The sequence below is a fragment of the Centruroides vittatus genome, unplaced genomic scaffold, assembly GCF_030686945.1.
Source record: "Centruroides vittatus isolate TY-2023 unplaced genomic scaffold, ASM3068694v2 contig_1520, whole genome shotgun sequence".
Lineage (NCBI taxonomy): Eukaryota > Metazoa > Arthropoda > Arachnida > Scorpiones > Buthidae > Centruroides > Centruroides vittatus.
Window position 1 is genome coordinate 149071 of NW_027120941.1, and position 20847 is coordinate 169917.

Genomic DNA, 20847 nt, shown 5'->3' on the forward strand with positions numbered 1-20847 from the left:
GGTTGTTTATATAAATAGATCGTAAAGTATATAATTATGGACTGTTAATAAAATTTATTTAAAGTAGTTATTTAAATTTCTATATAATTAGGAAATGAAAATAAATTTAATAGTGGTGATATCAGATCAATTAACAAATTAAGTGTTTTACATGATGCTATATATTCATTTATTCAATAATAAGGGTATACTATAGATTACTCCCTATGGAATTTTGTGTGTTTGGGTATATATCTGAACTCGGGACCGAGACGAGTTCAACGATACTCTACTTTTGGACCGGAGACGAAAAATAAAAAAGCAATCATACTTTTTTCCGGCAATCGTGCGATGATAGGGAGTTGTGTCGCTCTCCGCTAAGTCGGCCTTGCTATCACGATTGGGAGTTGCGTGCTTGCTGTTAAAATTGCCTTTAGTAGACGTTTCCCCCCTTTTTTTACTTTGTTCAAGAACTACCGTGAATCGATCACTAGTTTAGCACATGGCGGCGTGTGGTGGCTTCCATATGAGAGGTCAGTCGGGCCGCCATGTTTGCTGCCATAAGTAACCTTAACCGAAATAGCGATCGTGCGATAATAGGAAGTCGTGTCGCTCTCTCCGCTCTTGTATCGCGTGTTTAATGCTCCGGGAGATGACCGTAGTCCAACATCATGGTTTGCGGTCTTTACTGCAAGATGGCAATACTAGCAACTACGGTGCGGTCTGCATGAGAGCATTAAAAAAGTATGGTAACTTAAAAAGTGTGATAACTTTTTTATTTTTCGTCTCCGGTCCAAAAATAGGGTATCGTTGAACTTGTCTCGGTTCCCTGAGTTCAAATATATAATCAAAGTCCTGAAATTCCATAGGGAGTAATCTATAGTACACCCAATAATAAACATAAATGTTTTATGTTTTTCATACATGAATGTGTATTTCCCTAAAACTATGAAATTACATCTTTTCTTTAAAGAATGTCATGTTTATGATAGATGTAATTTAATATGTTTACAAAATCTTAAATAATACACATTAAAATAATGATTTAATATAATTTTTAAAGCCAAAATTTTTAAATTATTCTTACTGATGGTTGTAAATCTATTTTTATTCCACTCCTTTTGTGTTAATTTATTGCAAATATGATTATTTTTTTAAGATTATTATATACTGTAATAATATAATTATGATTATATCTGTCAGCTGTTTATTTTATTTATACAAATTTACTATAGTTTTGTTATTTAAAATGTGTAAATAATTGGCTTAAAAATCAATAATATTTTAAAACCATTCCTATACTATCGAGAAAATATTTATTCTTGTTATCAGATCAATAAGCAAACAAATAATAAAATAAATATTTAAGTAGCTTAATAAAAATGACACCATTAATAATAATAATAATAATAATAAAAATCCTATCTTTTTCACAGAAAAATTGCATGTTATGGTAGTATTTAATATTTAACAACATTATACACAATATTTATTAACAATATTATTAATTTTAATGTAAAATATTTTATAACTTTCTTATTGTATATTTTTTAGATCATTTAATAACATTTTGTTAGGTAAATAAAATTTATTCTAGATGCGAAATATTTTTTACTTAGGAAGAACTTTTTTATTTAACTACTTCTGAAACTGATAAAACATGGTTTTGTTGATTATTGATGCAGTTGATAAATCCGTGTTTATACAAGCTTGGATTTATCAAGCAGAAATTTTTATATAAAAATAAGAGTGAATTAACCAAGCAGAAATTCTTTGTATTATATAAGGTAAAGTGAAATGTTTACTTTTGTTCTCTTAATGCATTTTGTACTTTGAACATAAATTGTTCATTGTATTTAATTTTTATATGCAAAAATATATTTGAATGTGTTTAATGATTTAAAAATTATAGCAAGTAAAGTTTATATCTTATTTTTATTAGTTTTAAATAGTATATATATATATACTATTTAAAACTAATAAAAATATATGTATATATATAATTTGTATGTAGATAAGTTTATCTGTCAAAACCTTTCATAGTCGAATTTGAGATGACCTTCTTTCAGGTAGACAAAATAAATAATAAATTAATTACATTTTACATTACTTCATAACAATTATCAATGTTTTAATGTAATTTAAAATAATGTAATGGAAAGTTGATTTTGTGATATTGGATATAAAAATATGATATAAATATAGAAGTTTTATACTTGTCCATTATTTCTTCCTATATAAAATACTTTTTCTAAAAAAATCAAATAGTTCAATTCAGTGTTTTGAAGAAAATTCCTATTTATATTCCTAGATTATTTTTAATACAATAGATCCACTTCACTTATTGTAATCATAGATACTATTATCGGTCATTTAATAATATCAAAATTAGCAGTTTTCAAAACAGTTAAAATACGCTTATTAAATTTAGATTGTAAACTTACTTCTACCTTGAACCAAACAGTGCTAATATTTCTTCTCTATCCTTCTTTTTATCTCACTAATGTTTTCGAACCTTTGGTTCTTCTTCAGGTGAACTTATTCGATGGCAAGAACTTTTTTAAAAAACGAATTCGGAAATGAAGGAAATTCGTTTTTTAAAAAAGTTCTTGCCATCGAATAAGTTCACCTGAAGAAGAACCAAAGGTTCGAAAACGTTAGTGAGATAAAAAGAAGGATAGAGAAGAAATATTAGCACTGTTTGGTTCAAGGTAGAAGTAAGTCTAATTTTACAGTGTGTTAGGAAGTTTGTTGTATTTAGATTGTAATCGGGGTTATTAGTTTCTTCAGGTAAATAGGCATTTTTAAGCTTTATTTTTGCATTTTCTGTTTCAACTTGTGGCTAATAATGCACAATTTTTTTCATCAGCTATCATTAACATCCTTAACCAGTATTTTAAATGTTAATTGAAGTAAAGCAGATACTAGCTCAGCCAATAATTAATCTAATTCACAAAATAACAGCTCTCATATATATCCTCTTAGCTTGATAACAGCGCATTAGTAGCACAAGATCCTGCAAATGTGGTTGAGGAAATACAAAACTTATCATTAATGGAAGAGGAAGTTGCAACGGTTTTTGATTATGAAAACATGTATGAAATGTGTATTGGCAAACAAATATATAAAAGATACACTACTGAATAAAGTGGATGTGTCGAGTCAGATGTCTTAAATCATCACTTAATTGTGAAATAAAACAGATAATAATATTCATAATCAACGAATCTTCAAGTTATACAATTTTTAATTGTTTTAAAATATGTTTTTAATATCAGAATTAATAAAATCAGAATTTTCAATAATTATAGTCCTGTTTACTTTGCTTAATGTTATAAGTTGGTTATTATGAGTATAGGTGAGTCCTAACATAATTGATCGGCGCTCTGCATAAGTCAGAAAGTGTTTTGCCTGTGATCAAAGTTTAAAGCAGTCACGTGACCACTAAACAGAATTTTTTGCAGATATGTACAACTTGACAAGACTAATGTCATGACAAAGCCAGAATTTTGAAATTCAATTTATGGGCTGAGTATTTGAGATCAAAATTTGCCATGTAAAGTCTATGGGCCATTTATCATCTGTAAGTTGGTCACATGCTACATGTCAGTCAAGTTTCCAATTGCTGTCAATTTACATTTATCTCTACAATAACTTTTTATTTTGATCTTTACAACAAGCATGTAACATGCATGGCCTGTGACTGCACATGTGTATGTTTTAACTGATCACTGGAGTTGGTAGTACATGGGCATTTTAAACATTTTTAGATGCTTTTGTTGGTTGCGATGCTGACAAAACCTGTGTGTTTGAAACCAGTTCAGATGGAATGTTAGAAGCATGTCACCATATTTGTGTCTTCATGTGAAGCCAAAACCGAGATATCTATGCTGTGGAGCTCAATTTGTTTTCCTAGAAAGTACCTACTTACAATAAGCAGATTCAACTTGTTATTTAATACGATAAATTTTTTTGTCATATTTTGAATTTCAGTTTTAAAGTTTCACACATTTGTGTAAAAATTTTTATTTTGTTTACATATTTATAAATTAGATGTATTGCTAATTTGATTTAACATTATTTTATATGAGCTATTTTAGATTATAGCCTTGATTTACATTTTAATATTTAGCAGTAATCATGACAGTGCACTTAATGTACTGTTCTGTAAGGGGACAAATTAATTTGCATCAAAGAAACAGAAGTACAATTACCCTATTCAATGTAACAACAAGAAAAACAACTCTCTCTCAGTGTTAGAATAACTTTAAAGACAAACTCGCTAGTACTTTTGACCATGTTTTATTGTCATCTTCAGTAAAGGCAGTCTGATTTAAAGATTAAATACCTCACATATCTTTCCACCTGACTATGCCATTTAAATAACTTGATTTGAAATATTATAAAATCATCATTATATCAGAATTCTTTATTTATGTAAGTTATCCTACAATGGAAGTAAAATCTTATTCAATTCACTGATTATTGGTTGCTGTTGAAAATTTATATGAAATTTTAATTACTTATTAATAATACTTATATTATTAGTCTTATAGAAACTTTACATTGTGTTAAGTATCAAACTCATTATTTTAATTTTCATGTTATGAATTATAGTTTCTTTGCTTTAATCTCTGAATTTTTCTTATATTGAACTGAATAATTGTTCACATAATTGATGCCAAAGTCAAAGATTAATAAACTAAATGTCTCATTTCATTGTTTTAATACAGTAGATAATTTTAAATAAAGATTTTTGTTTTAGGAATTATACATCACTTTATGGGAGTTTAATGCCAATAAATAAATCTTGAAAATGTCTTCGATAAATGAAATCAGTTCTACCAGTGAATCATCATCATCATCTTCAGAAAGTGATAGTGATAATGAGCTATGCCAACAAGAAAATTCATTATCTCAAAATGGACTCAAAAGACCACTTGCAATTCGAAAAGATGGGATGGGTGAGTTACGTTTATCTTATTAAAATAAGTTTTTGAATTTTCTAATGCATATAAAATTAGAAGGATATAATCAATTCAATTATCTTATAAATATTAATTAAAAGCATCATTACAGTCTAGATCAGGGGGGAGCAACCTTTTTAATCAACGGGCCAATTTAAATTTTAAAATTTTTTGGTGGGCCGCACATAAAGTAACACTTATTAATAATTTACAAAACTTTATTTATAATAAACATTAGAATAAAAAAATATAAAATTTAAAAAAGTAAAGATTTCATATACAAATTTTAATGCAAAATAAAAACAAACAAGAAAAGAACAGAAAAACGAATTTACTTGAAATTTTTAATGAGAAATTTGGCACTGTTTTTTCGATACAAGCTGATCAATATCAGCCGAAATTGATCAGGTAGCTAGCTACACGTATGCAGCTTTCTAATCGTGCATCACTCAGTCTTGATCGGTGGTCATTTTTGATTAAATTCATGGTTGAAAATAATTGTTCGCAAACATACGTACTTCCGAACAGAGACATCATTTGCTTTGCATTTTTCGTCAAAAGCGGAAATTTCTCAGGGCTCACATAAGATTTATAAAAATTTTCGATGTTTACTGAGAAAAATACATTTTTTAAATCGGTATTATTCTGCATGTCAATCACTTCCATTTGAAAGTCTTCGGGAACTGTATCCACATCGATGTTAAATGGCGAGGAAAACATTTTCATGGAAACCGCTGTCTTCTCAGCTTTGAACATTTGGAATCGTAATTGAAATTCGTTGATTAAAATGTCTATATATTGTGCGTATTTTTGAGAAGTAGTAACGTTTTCTTTTTCTAAATGTGGAAAGTGAGACACATTATTCTGCAAAAGATGCTGTTTCAACAATTTTAATTTGCGCTCAAAGCCCTGAATTTTATCATACAAATTGTGAATAAACTGTCCTTTGCCTTGAAGTTCCACATTAAGATCATTGAGATGCTGAGTCATGTCGATAAGAAACCCAAAATTGCACATCCATTCTTTATTACCAAAATGAGGAAAGGCATATCCCTTCATATCCAAGAACAATTGTACAGTGGTACCTCGACATACGAGTTTAATTCGTTCCGTAACCTTGCTCGTATCTCAAAGCAATTTTCCCTATTGAAATTAATTGAAATGCCATTAATCCGTTCCAGCTCCCAAAACACCACTTCAGTTGTTTTTGTTAAGTGTTTTTGAATAAGAAAAATGTATTTACAAGAAGAAACATTTGTTTATAAATAACAAATACATATTCTATAAAAACATAATAAAAGAAAAAGTGAAGTGCTTACAGAAGCGCTTAATTTTTGTCACTGGTCTTCGCTTTTTTCGTCACGCTTTGCTCATTTTCACTTGCAGATCGTTTAAAAAAACTGTCCAAAAAGGTTTGTTTCTTCCTCTCTTTCAGGATATTGCGGAAATGAGTTAGGCAAGTTTCGTTGAACAACTCCGATGCACGACCAGTTGCAACTTTTTCGGGGTGATTTTTATCCACGAACTCCACAACTTTCTCCCACATTTCCAAGATCTCCTTTATATCTCTTGTAGAGATAACCTCCTCCATCTCTGGCTTCTCTTCAGAACTAATTTTTCGTTGAACCACCGTATGCTGCTGCGAATGTAGATCGTGTAACTCCTCGGTTGTCAGCTCCTGAGACTGTTCCTCGACGAGTTTGTTCACATCTCTCTTATCCACCTCCAGACCCATAGATTTTCCCAGAGAAACAATCTCCTCTACCACTGACACTTCGGGTTCCAATCCTTCGAAGGCTCTTTCAGCTACAGCCTCAGGTCACAGCTTCTTCCATGCAGAGGTTAAGGTCCTCGTTGTAACACCCAGCCAGGCCTGATCAATAATTCTTAGGCATATCACGATGTTAAAGTGGTCCTTCCAGAACTCTCGAAGGGTAAGGTTTGTGTTCTCCGTCACCTCAAAGCAGCGCCGAAAAATGTGCTTGGTGTACAACTTCTTAAAATTAGAAATCACCTGCTGATCCATGGGCTGCAGGATAGGAATGGTGTTAGGTGGTAGGTAGAGAACCTTTATAAACTTGAACTCTTCGAGTAAATCATCTTCGAGATTTGGTGGATGAGCAGGGGCATTGTCGAGGACGAGAAGGGCTTGCATGGGTAGGTTGTTTTCCTGTAGATATTTTTTAACAAAGGCCAAACACCAGGTTTATCCACTCCACAAAGAATTTCCTGGTGACCTACGCCTTCGGATTTGCCCTCCACATAACTTGCAGTTTTTCTTTTAAAATCTTATGTGACTTAAAGGCTCTGGGATTTTCCGAATGGTATACTTAATTTTGCTTAATGAGCTTAATGGTATGCTTAATTTTGCTTAAATTTTGCAGAGGCTTAATTTTGCAGTCGCCACTCGCATTGGCGCAAAGTGCTAGAGTTAATCCATCCTTCATGGGTTTGTGATCTGGCATCATCTTCTCCTCTGCCGTTATGTAAGTCCTATTTGGCATCCTTTTCCAGAAAAGCCCTGTCTCGTCACAGTTAAAGACTTGCTGGGGGATGTATCCTTTGGCTTCTATCAGTCGGAAAACGTTTTGATTTAAACCTCAGCTGCCTTCACATCCGAACTTGCTCCCTCACCATGCTTGACGACGGAGTGAATGCCGGTCCTTTTCCTAAAGTTGTCAAACCAGCCCTGACTGGCTTTAAACGAGTCCTCCGATTCCTCGTTTGTGGAAGTGTGTGGGATCTGCTTCAGCAAATCACTGTAAATCGCTCGTGCCTTCTCACGTATGATGCTTTGTGTTAAGGTTCTCCTTGAAGCTGCTTCTCTGTCACCCACACCATCAGTAGTTTCTCCATCTTTTCATGGAGAGACGTCCGGAGCTTAGAAATTATTGTAACGCCCTTAGCTGGCATTATACGCTTTATCAACTCCTTCTGTTTAAGCACATTGATGTGCTACGCCCGTACATCCTCGCCAAGTCAATTACTTGCACACCTTGCTCATGTTTTTCTATGATTTCACGCTTTAATTCAATAGACATCATCATCTTCTTCGGACCCATGGTTATAAAAATAAATGTGATAATGTTTTGTAAATGTACAAAAAGCGTAAAACGCGAACCCAATTTATCAAAAATTCTTCGAAAACGAGGGAAACAAGCACACAGACTGAGGTCTAGTCTGAGGTGGGAGAAACCGTTAGACGCTGCACACGACCCCAACATGCGGGGCGCATGTTGGGGTCGTGTGCAGTGGTGTAGTGTGCGATTCCTCGTATCTCAAATCTTGCTCTCATCTCAAAGCAAAATATCGCTCGCTCGGCGGCTCGTATCTCAAAACACTCGTATATTAGGGCACTCGTATGTCGAGGTACCACTGTATTTCGCTTTTTAAGTTGTATACTCTTTTTAGCATTGCACCTCTACTAAGCCAACGTACTTCGGTATTAAGAACCACATCTCCATATTCAGTTTCTAAATCTTTCAGGAATTCTTTAAATTCACGGTGATTTAACGCATGCGACTTTATAAAATTAATTAGTTTAAATATTGGTATTGTGACATTTGGCAAACTCAATCTTTTCGCACACAAATTTTCCTGGTGAATTATGCAGTGGTTAACGAATATTTCCCTTCCTGTGACCTTCTTAATGTCTTGAAATAGCCTTCCCGATACTTCTACCTCCGTGCTTGACATTGCTCATGCTCCATCTGTCGATATACCAATAATCTTTTCTAATGAAAATGAAAAATTTTCCAACACAGACTTTAGTTCATTGTACAGGTCTTTGCCGGTTGTAGTCCCTTGCATTGGAATCAGTGAACACAATTCTTCGGTAATATTAAATTTGGTGTTAATATTACGTATAAATATAGCCAGTTGTGCTGTGTCGCTAATATCGCAACTCTCATCAAGTGCCAAAGAACAGTATTCGAATTTTGCAATGCGTTCATGAAGCGTTGTTGCTATGTTCTCGGACAAGTCTTCAATTCTCCTTGCAATGGTGAATCTTGATAAACTAATGTTTGAAATAATATTTATTTTATCAGGAAATGCTATTTCTGCAACAGCAGTCAGACATTCTTTTATCATCTCTCCATCCGCAAAGGGTTTCATTTTTTTTGCCAGTATTTGACTGATAACAAAACTAGCCTTTACTGCCATATTTGATAAAATAGCTTGATTTTTAAAAATAGCCTGTTGGTTTTCCAAGTTTTTCTCCATTTGATTAAACTTATCTATCCGGAGTTGTCCTGTTAAGTTTTTATATTGTTGTTCATGTTTTGTATCGTAATGCCTTTTTATGTTATATTCTTTTAATGTTGACACAGTCTCTGAGCATATTAAGCATACAGTTTTATCTGTGATGAAAGTGAAAAAATAATCAAATTTCCACTTTTCTTGGAAATGCCTGTGTTCATCCGCAACCTTCCGTTTTTTTGTTTGCTATTATGCATTAAAAATTATGCTATTGCTTTTCCGACATGCTATTATGGATTAAAAATTTGAAAGTTAAAAAAATTTGTAGGAAAACTTAATTTTGAATAAAAAAATCTCTAATATTACCTTTTTGACAATAATATTGCACTAATGCCTTTCAAGAAACACAACAATTGCTAAAATTGCTAGTTAACAGCTTACCAGTCTGACTGATTGTGTGACAGAAACAAACACAAAAAGCACAGACGCAGCGCATTCGTATTGCATGTTTGAACAAGTCCGCCGACAAGTGAGTAACTTTTCACAAAAAATTGTTTCGGTTTAGTATGTACTACCATTTTAATATAATTAATTTTATAACAATATATTGATGGGAGAAAGTCGATAAAATAAATTCAATTTTAGAAATGCTTGGTGGGCCGCATAAACATGTTTAACGGGCCGCGTGTTGCTCATCCCTGGTCTAGATTTTAATTAGCCAATATACATCATTAAAATTAGAAAATAATTTGTATATTTTATTTTATACATCAGGGGTTTTCAACTTTGTTTGCTAGTTGTCTCTTTTTTAAAATTACATTTAATTCTTTGCTCCTTTTATACTGATACAAAATAAATTACAAATAGGATAGAAAAATCTCAAAATAGAAAATAATTTTTCTTTATTAAACATAAACTAGAATTCAAGTTGTTACTTTTATTATATTTTTAAATATAATTTACATACCAATTTCCAAACAACCCCTTGTACAGGGCCGGATTATCGAATAGGCAAAGTAGACAAATGTCTAGGGCCCGTAATCCAGAGGGGCCTGGCTTCAGTGCAGAAGATTCTTCTGTTTCGATTCTGAAACTCGAATTGAAATTCGATAGGACAGAAAAGGCTATATTTAACAATTCTTACTAAGCTCTGCTCAACTAGCCATTACCTAAAAAAAAAAAAAAGAAAAAAAAAAAAAAAGGTCAACAGCCAGCCACCCGTGTGTCAGAAGTAATGTAGTACACCATGGGATCTCTTGCACCATCTAGAAATATTCCTAGGGCCTCGTGGTAGTAGTGATGTATGGATGGTTATGATTTATTTTCTAAATCTACACTTATACGTCGCGACATCGCATATTCAATATAGCGTTCAAGTTGCTCGAGTGCGAAGATATTACAATTCAATAGTGTTTTATAAAAGAGTTAAAAAGTTATGGGTGACACCACGATATCCGCACCGGGTGTCACCCATGCTAGCTACGCTAATGTCACATTATATAAGATTTGTTTAGATGCAACTTATTTAAATGGGGCCCCAATTTAAATTTTGTCTAGGGCCCGCTAGAGGCTTAATCCGGCGCTGTCCTTGTAATCTATTGACCCCTTCGGTTGCTAACAACCAAGTTTGGAACTCCTTGTATATGAAATAATCTCTAATATAAATATTCTTATTTTCTAAAATATAAATTTAAAAAAAACCAATGTTTTAGAAGCTAGAATTTTTAAAAATCTTTACAAGATGATTTGTATTTTTATAGAACAATACATTCAAAAAGTAATATGACGAAATAAGAGTGAAAGCTTTTATTTTTTCATATACATTTTCCTGTTTGCTATTATTATTTTTTTTTAATTTATTTTTTATTTTAATTACAATTTTATTTTACTGAAGAGTGATTAAAAACCATTATTTTATTAGAAAGGAGTTCTGAAAAATTGAGTTAAAATTTATTATACTCTTTTTAAACTAAGTAATAAACTAATGATAACTTATTGCATACTTCAGATTTGTTACGCTGGTATATTTTTATTTTAATAAAATAAATTATTTAAAAATGTTTAAGAATTTAATTTTAAAATTTATATATATTTTTTTTCAAATGCTTTAGAAGTTTTACAGAAATTTTAAAAACTAAAACATTTAATTAATTAATTGTAAAATGTCGTTAATTTTTTAAAATAATAAAATGATTTGTATTTATAGCAGTGTGTGAACGATGTGGAAATATTGGCGTGAAACATGCTTTCTACTCAAAGACAAAACGTTACTGTAGTTTAGCATGTTCTAGGGGTTTACCTAAAGCAACAGGAGGAAAGGTATTTTGTAATATATTGCATTTTAAAAAAAATAAATTTAAATATTCTACAATGATTTTTAAATATTATTTAAATTTAGACCTCCACTCAAATGAAAACTACTAAAAGACCAATTTCACAATCTACTTTAAAGAAAAGTTCTCATTTAAAGAAATCCAAACAAGGTGAAATAATTAAGCTTTTACATAGGTTAAGGATTTTGTTAATGTTATGCATTGCTTAACGTTTTTTTTATATTATGATATTTGAGTTGTTTTTGTCAAAGTCTAATGTAATATAAACCTACATTGACTGATTACTAACTCATTCATTACTCGTTCACTGACTTGAAATGTTTGATAATGAACTTTCTACAGAAAAATGAAATAGTGTATTTGAAAGGTGTTGAATATATTTCAAAAACAATCTAAAATCTCAAATCATTTTAGGTCCTATGAGATGTCATAGTTTGACTCAGTGCTTCGTAGAATGCTACAATGTCCATTGGATGATTAATTTAAGTGTCATGTGTCTAATTTTAATTTATTATTAATTTTCTCAAATATGCAAATTCAGACACTCATGGAACTTTTAAAAATAGAAAAAATAATTTAATTACGAATGTGTTTGGTCATTTTTAAAGACTTTTCTCGGATAGAATGCAAAATCAAACTTAGCAAAAATAGAATATAATGGATAATTTTCCAAAAATGGTTTGTTAAATTGGAAAATGCTAGTTGGTTTAAATTAAAAGTTAAAATAATAGAATAAAATAAAATTACAAATAAATACATAGATAAATAATGAAAAAGTAAATAACGTAAATAAAAATAATTTTCACTTGGAACCAAAAGTTGACACAAATGACTCGTCAAGGACTGAAATTATACTGTGATGGAGTATGCTAGGTTCTTCCACAAAGTCTAGAAGATCAGTAAAGCCACTGGCAGAAGGAACAAGTACAAAGGAATTCCTACTACGTTGACATTCTGTTAACTCAGCATTGTCAGGACTGACATTGTGCCGATTTATCGAATATGCCAACTTACCAGATAATGGAATTTTTCTGGTTTTTTTGATTTCCTGGATGCAATTTTACATATCTTTGCATGTAAAACTGTACAAATCCACCTTTTATGGTTGTTTAACATGCCATTCCAATTTTTCCAGATTATTCCTACCCTTGGTTAGTTTGAAACAAGAATACTCTAACTAAAATCTTACTTTGTGCTTTGTAGACTTTTTATTCTGTATCAACTCTATATTTTATATATTTTACTTATTAAAAGCAAAATGTTTTGTCACTTCCACCCAAAACCGAAACTAACACTTTACAAAAAGTGACATAAATAGGAACTCAACTCTGACTGCCTGGATGAAATATAATCAAATTCATCAAGACAGACAAATACTTTATCCACACTTTCTGAAATATTGTTTTAATTGATTTGATTTAAATTTTAATTAATTAATTAATTAATTTTGATTTCATTATAAAGGAACAAAATTTTTTAAAGTTTTTGAATTTTAATTTAATTTTAAATTTAGTTATTATTTTTAGTTTTAATTAACTGGTTACCTAGTTATGTATAAATACAAATACCATAGTGCACTGATACTCTTCCCAAGATGATCTGGACATGCTGGCTTATCGGATTTGCCAGCATACCGGATGCCACGTTAACTGAATTTCACTGTATCTATAAGCTACTGCATAATGATAAGGACCCTCCCAACTCCAGCGACATTCTGGGAATATACATTATTTCTCTTGGACAAGAGGGATGACCTTCAATACATTGGAGCTACATTAAGATCTTTGGGTGCTAGACTGAAGGAGTATAAGTATAATATCTGGAAGTCTGAGCCAGTCAGCTTTTGCTGCTTGCACTCTTTCCAATTTGGTTGATGGTTGCTGTGATTATTAAAGTATTAGAAATAGACATTACATACATTATGTGGAGGCTCCATACATTTACAAATATGTGCGACTGTCATTCTATCAGTTATAAGGATATCAATGCCTCTCTGTGGCATGGAGATTCTACTTTGAGTTGGCATAACAGAAATCAACTCCATACATCTACAGGATGCTCATTTTATATAATGTTTACCTATTTTTGTATACATTTGTCTTATTATTTATGGATTTTTGAGGTTATATTGTATCTTTATATGCATTACGTTTATGTTGTTCATTTTCCATCATTTATTCACTTATTTATCACTTGTAATTAATTTCTAAAAACTAAAAATATCACGAATATACAAAAAAAATTTCTTGCTTTCATTTTTTTTGGTTGGTCACACCATTAACAGTCCAAAATGAGAATTCTCACACCTGGAGACCTTTTCTTTGAGGCTCTTGCCTCTGCAATAGAATACAAATGGAAACAGAATCCTCTGGTAATTTTGTCAATACAGGTATACCTCAGGTTACATTGTTTTTAGTTAAGTCATTCTCGATTATACGTCATTTGTCAAAAAAAAATATATGGGAAAAATAAAAATCAAGTTTAAGGCATTTTATTCAATTTTACATCTGTTCGCCACAAATTTTGAAGTCATAATATCACCAGAAAAGTGTTAAAAGCACATAAAATCATATTAAAATATGTACATTTACAGTAAATGTTAATATAATCATCATAAATCTTGGAGAATGAAATGTGAAAACACATGAAATATGAATATCTGTGAAATATAAACGAACAAATGAAAGAAATATGAATACAACACAGAGTCACATCTGTGACTCTGTGTTATTGTCTTATTTAGCGGTCTTTAAAAGCTCAATATTGGCGTTTGGCGGTGGCGTCAGCACCACTCAATATTAATAAATTTAACATAAATTACTTTATTTTCTACTATCACAAAATAATTTTAATAACTGTATTTGTTATTTAACCATACAAAATCATCTTATTTTATAATATCTTAAGCAAACCACATTTACAAATAAAGAGTATGTGATGTACTGTAAACATTGCCAAATTGTAAACATCAGGTGTTTACCAGCAACATAAGGTGTTTTGTTTTTTTCTAATTTACATTTTGCTGAGTGTGTTCATTGTAATGTTGTAAACATCATTTACAAGTATGTACCGGTATGTACTGTACATGTATTTGTAAATTTAGATTACTTTTTTCTGTACTATACAGTATTAAAAACTAAACTTTATTTGTTTGTAAGCTTAAAATAGATTCTTATTAACCCTATATTATTAAAAATGCATTTATAAATAAAATACAGAACTGGGAATGGTTATTTGTGGTTTAGCCTAGTGACCAGTAAATTTGACTTACGTCGCCTCTCCTGGAACCAATTACCAACATAAGGTGAGGTATACCTGTATCACAATATAATACATAAAGTAAATATTGTTGTCCAAGTTTTAAATTTATAATTAAATTATTTTTGCAATTTTTAAAGGTTTCATGAGTATCTAAATTAATTTGCTCCATATTATTTTAAATAACTGTATTTATTTCATCTTATAGTTGATTATTCTTTATTAGATTTTAAAATATTGTTTATAGTTATTTAAATAATATATATGTAACTGATATTGCTTAAAAAATTATTATAAATTACACCACTGAATGAAAGCATTGTAAAACATTGGTTTGGGGAGAGTCCCTAATATTAATATGAATGTATTCAAAATTATATTTCAGGATATATATATATATACAATCAAACCTGTTTTTATGCGGTCAATAGGGACCGCATAAAAAAAATGCATTAAAAAAAATCGCACAAAACTTCACAAGTGGCTATAAAAAATAGTTTTCGCAACACAATTAAAAAAATATTTTTTTATGCGGTCAATAGGGACCGCATAAAAAAAGTCTCACATAGAAAATAACTCAAAACCGTACGAAATAGAATTTATTGACAACAGATGTCAGCACTTGACTGCATCGTCTCATCTATCGTCTGTTTTACATATTTTTGTCCAGGTGGTGTTTTTCTGACTTAAAAAATAAATTATTTCATTTTTCGCATATTCATGCAATAATATTACTATAATAAGTTCATTTATGCTATAATAAGTTTATTTAGCTATAATAAGTCAACGTGAGACATGACGAATCGCACGAGACTAATCACCAACTATACCGCACAAATAAAAAATCGCACAAAAAAAACCGCACAAATAAAAAATCGCACAAAAAAAAGACCACATAAAAACAGGTTTGACTGTATACCATTTTTAGAACATAAAAGCTTCCTCATCTGGTTTAGTTTTTTAATTAAACTGTTAATAATAATAGAAGTAAATATTTTAATTTTAACTATTAGTTTTTTTGCTGTACTTTTGTTCTTTAATAAACTAATCAGAGTAATTAAGTATTGTAATGATTTACTTTTTTTTATTTATTATATATGCAAAACATTTCATGTTTTATCTATTGTCTTCTAGTCTTGTTATTTTCAATTTTGTTTTCACACAGTTATAATTGATTTTTAATCAATGACATATGATTGAATCATTATATTTAAACTAAATATTTTGATATAATTAGAATTTCTGCTGTGCATAATTATTTTTGATGATATACATATTTTTTATTTCTAGATTTAGCAGGATCTTTTGATTGGAAACCATTTTTAGATAGGCCTGATTTTTCTGCTGCACCAGTTTCATGCTTTAAACATGTATGTCTGTTTATAATTTATTCTTTTTGTTTTTTAAATTGCTTATTTGATTTATAAAATTAGAGTAGGATTTTTTTAATATAATATGGTGATGATATGAAGAGGAACATTTCAATTTTTTGATCATTAAATTAGGAATAAATGATTTCCTTAATTAATAATCATTAAAAAATTCATATATAATTAAAAATTTTAAACTTTTGTTAAAATAAACATTAAAAGAAATACAGTTTTTTTTAAAATAAACTTTAAATATATCAATTTTAAATAACTTTAAAAACCTTCAGAATGATATACAAATTTTTTATTTTGGTGATATTATTATTGAAAACGATAAAATAGTACATTAAATCAAATGATTCTGGAAAACCGAGGAAGTTTATCAATTTTCTATAATTGTTTGACTTGATTTGCTAAGTAATTAATTAAAATTTGGTGATATTTTTTAATGTATTATTTAATAAAAGGAAATTTTTTATATTGCATAACTAGTTGATAAATCTGTTAATTGTGACGTCAAGTTAAATTATTTTATTTAAATTCTAATTTCTGAAATCAAAAAAATGAAACTAAAGATGCAATATATTTCCATATAATTAAAGTACAATTACTGCCACAAATGTCATTTTGTTCAATATTTTCAAGCGGTGTTGATGCATCTATTTCAAATTATATTTTTCTTGCTTGAACTTAATCATAATTATGAAGTTTTCAAAATAATGTTTAAAAAATTATATATAACAGTTTAAATAGTAAATGTGTAATTCATTTGGCTATAAGTTTTATATAGCTTAATTTTTCAAGTAATTAGAAAACATTTTGTTTGTTAGATCAACTTTGTTTATGATGGGATTATATTGTCTTAAAATTTATTACTCTTTAGTTTTCCTGATAAAATTTCTTAACATTTTTTTTTATTTTGGACTCTAAGATGAGATTTTGCTAACATAAATCTGAAAACTTAGCAGGTTGATGAGTATTATATATTTATTTAATAAACTAATATAATAATCGAGAATGAAAAGACATTCCTTTACTGGCAATAAAGTATGACATGAAAAACTGATTAGAGTGAATATATGGATGATCTTCAAGAAACATCTTCATTGTATTTTTTTTAATGTAGATAATATAGTCTGAATAAATCATGGAATTAAAAATGTTTTTAATGGAATATCAAAGTTTCAGCTCTAAAGTGTTATATAATAATAAAATTGTTAATATGAGTGAAATGTATCGTACCTGTTCTCATAAAGGTTTTTGCGTGTATGTAATGAGTTTTCAAAATAACTCAAAACGAAAATTTACAGCATACATATCATTAAATTATAACATTTATTAAATGTATGCTAAATAAATTTTTTAAATTTTAATATGAACAAACAGATACTAATAAAAGTATCAATAAAATGCAAAATATTATCTAAATGCAAATAAAAAAATTATTATTAAATGTATCAAGAATCAAAAAACTGATAGTTTTGTTGCATGTAAATTACATGTTTTTATTATTTTATATTAAACTAGCAGATGAGCCCGGCATTGCTCAGGCAAAAAATAAGAACAGCAAAGATTAAGATTATCTGATTATTCTGTACTTCTAACCATTCTACTATATTATCTTATAGTAATTGATTTACAAAGGTTATCTTACATAAGAGTTTAGCACACTGAGTGCCCAATCTAACACATTTAAAAAGTTTTTTAAATTGTGTACCGTAGAGGAATAAAGACTTCTTAAAATGTGTTAGATTGATCATTTCGTGTGATAAACTCTTACATAAGATAATCTTTATAATTATATAGCAGATCTTACCCGTTTTCATCAAGTGCAAGAATTAGGACCTCTCCTCCTAGACTAATTAGAAAATTTTTAGATGGGTCTAAAAATATGTTTGATTTCCCACAGAAATGCTAAAAACCGCATCTAAAATAATAGAGTAGAAGCTGAGTTCTTCAGGGTAATCCTTAAACCTTCTTCCTCTCCCCTGTGGGGAGAATTTCCAAAAATTTTTAGTGTCCAATGTCATGATGTACCCAAACTATGTACCAAATTTAAACTTTCAACTTCTAACTGTTTGGGTTCTGCGCTCATTATTATTATTATTATCATCAACCCATCTCGATTATATTATAGGATTAGGGTCAAATTTATGAGAAATTTTTAACCTTACTTCAATAAAATGATTAATTTTAAATTCTAAAATTTAAAAAAACTTGTTTGGAACATTATATTTCGAATTTTCCAATTTGGAACAAATTCAAATATTCGTTCAAATTCGTTTATTTTGGATTTATTGTTTTTGGGTTACCTGAAAGGTGGAAATAATTAAAATATTTATTAATTGCCAAAACATATACTATATGTGCCACTATTTATTTTCCTTCTTTGTGATTTACACTTTATACTGACTAAAACTAACTCCTTCCTCCTCTTCCCTGGGGGGGGTGTAAAATTTCCAAAAATCCCTTCTTAGTGTGCATTCTTATGACGTGCCTTACTTAAACCAGTCAAAAGCGCAAAAAACCGCATCTAAAATAGTACAGTAGAAGCCAAGTTCTTCAGGATAATCTTTAGCCCTCTCTCTTTCTCCCCTGTGGAGGAAAATTTCAAAAAAATCCCTTCTTAATATGCATTTTTCTGGCATACTCTACTAAAGCACAGTCAAAAGCACAAAACACCACATCTAAAATAGTACAGTAGAATCAGTTCTTCAGGTTAAGCCTTAATCTTCTCCCCGTAGAGGGGAATTTCGAAAAATCCCTTAGTGTACAGTACATTCTCATGACGTACTCTGTGTACCAAATTTGAACTTTTAACATATAGATTTATTTATAAAAGTTATGAAATTTTTAACAAACATTTAAACTGTACTTGTATTTTTATCTAAATTTTTGTTAAGCTTTATTATGAACAATACAAATATCTCTTTGAAAGGTATGCAAGTTATATTCAAGATTTGATTAAAAATTGGAATATGCATGAGCTAGTTACTCATGTTATGTTCAGAAGATAAATATAACATTTTGTTCACAAATATTTCAGAAATTAAATATCAGAACTATGTGATTTTACTGAAACATTTATTTGAGAGTATTTGAAACGTCCTTAATACCAGTACAGTAGGCAAATAGTCATGTGATATCAATTAATCTATAAAGAATATTTTACAAAAATTAATATATGATACATTTAATGAGAAGATATAAAAAAAGATAATTTTATTATCAGAACTTCAATAAAATAATTTATTCAAACTAATAATAAACTAATTAATACTACACACAGGCTGTATTCCCAGGTTATCAGAAATTTCAGCTTGACTCAACTGAATTTTCAGTATATAGTGGGAATGGAAAACTTGCATTTAAATGATGCCAAACTAAAAATAGACAATTCGAGCAAATAAATAAATGTTGTGAGTGTACTATTAATATTATTTTTTAAATGATAGCTTTTTGTTAGTGTTAATTTCATTGTGTTTGAGAAGACATTTGCTAATCTTTCACAATGAAATGTAGTCCTGTAAAAGTCATATCCAGTGAGACAAGATATAGCTCTAGATTGTTCTCAACTTTGGAGATGTTACAAATTTAGATTATTCTAAAGATCAAAGATACATGTATTGCAGGCAACATTTTCAAATTCTGTATGTTAGTATACAGTAGTTTCATGTAACCTTTGTCTATGTGAGTCAAATGTTTTGTATGTTTTGTTGTGAAGCTCAGACCAAGAGACAAGTTGGATCACTTGAGTCATAGCTGGTAGGATTAACCAACTTTTACAGAATATCTTATGCATGCATGCATACTAGGGTGGTCCATAAAAATTTTTTTTTTTGTTTTTCAGTTTGGCCACCCCATAAATTTGTAACATGTATCCATAGCAATAACATTGTATAATTTCAGTTGGCTAGCTTTAGCGGAAGAGGGCAGTCAATCGAGTGCTGTTTTTGAAATTTTTGTGAAAAATGTTTGATCTTGATTTTTTGTTATAGGTCAGTTTCACGTGTTAAATTAATCAAATCTACTTTTAAATACAACTGTTAAACTGTTTTATAGACGAACGTAAAAAACTTTCGTACTTATTTACTAGACTGTGAGTGAATCAGTGCATTAAAATGAGTTAATCAACTCGAAAAAAGACGACATTTTTCTACTTGGATGTCGGGATCTTGAGCCATTCGTATGGCTTAACCAACTTCCAACTCTTCGGCAAGTTCTACTTTGTTATCACCACACATTAAATGAATCAAAAAATGTGAAAGATTCTGCACATATGCTCATTCAAGAAGTCATAGAGGTGTGGAGCAAATCTGGTATTTTGACCAGACAACCAAATCACTGCATTGAAAAACTTATAAAAAGTCATAAGAAATGGCTGCTTTTAATAAAAAATAAAACAAGAGATTCAGAAGCACAGAAAAATAGAGAGCATTTGTTTATAGAAGAGCTAGACAAACTTTTTGATATTGCCCATGCAAATGCCATGAACTCAATCAAAATTTCAGAAGACAGAGAATTTCTCATTGATCAAAGAGGTGAGCATAAGATGATTATGACATTGATTAACAAGAAGCTGGAAAAGACCAAAGAACGTTCTCTGAAACAAAAACAAAGAGTTGAAGAATTAAGAGAAAAGGCTGCTAAAAGTAATGCTTCAACTTCGGTAGTGTCAAGTCAAGAACTAGAACTTGATTTCAGCTTCAGTAGCACTTTTAATGCCGATAGCACTTTAAA

General features: G+C 29.9%; 1 protein-coding gene across 6 annotated transcripts in view; it reads left to right on the forward strand.

The window, feature by feature from the left end:
* The window catches only part of LOC136968759 (MBT domain-containing protein 1-like), a 116435-nt gene that overhangs the window by 11685 nt on the left and 83903 nt on the right, over positions 1-20847 (forward strand). For 4 of the 6 annotated variants that reach the window (XM_067262787.1, XM_067262792.1, XM_067262791.1 and 1 more), the window contains exons 2-5: positions 4743-4943; positions 11353-11465; positions 11545-11629; positions 16028-16107. In XM_067262787.1, coding sequence (XP_067118888.1) covers positions 4796-4943; positions 11353-11465; positions 11545-11629; positions 16028-16107 — 426 coding nt within the window. In that variant the 5' untranslated portion in view covers positions 4743-4795. The remainder of the gene's footprint in view (positions 1-4742; positions 4944-11352; positions 11466-11544; positions 11630-16027; positions 16108-20847) is intronic. The other 2 variants (XM_067262790.1, XM_067262789.1) reach the window with 2 other exon arrangements.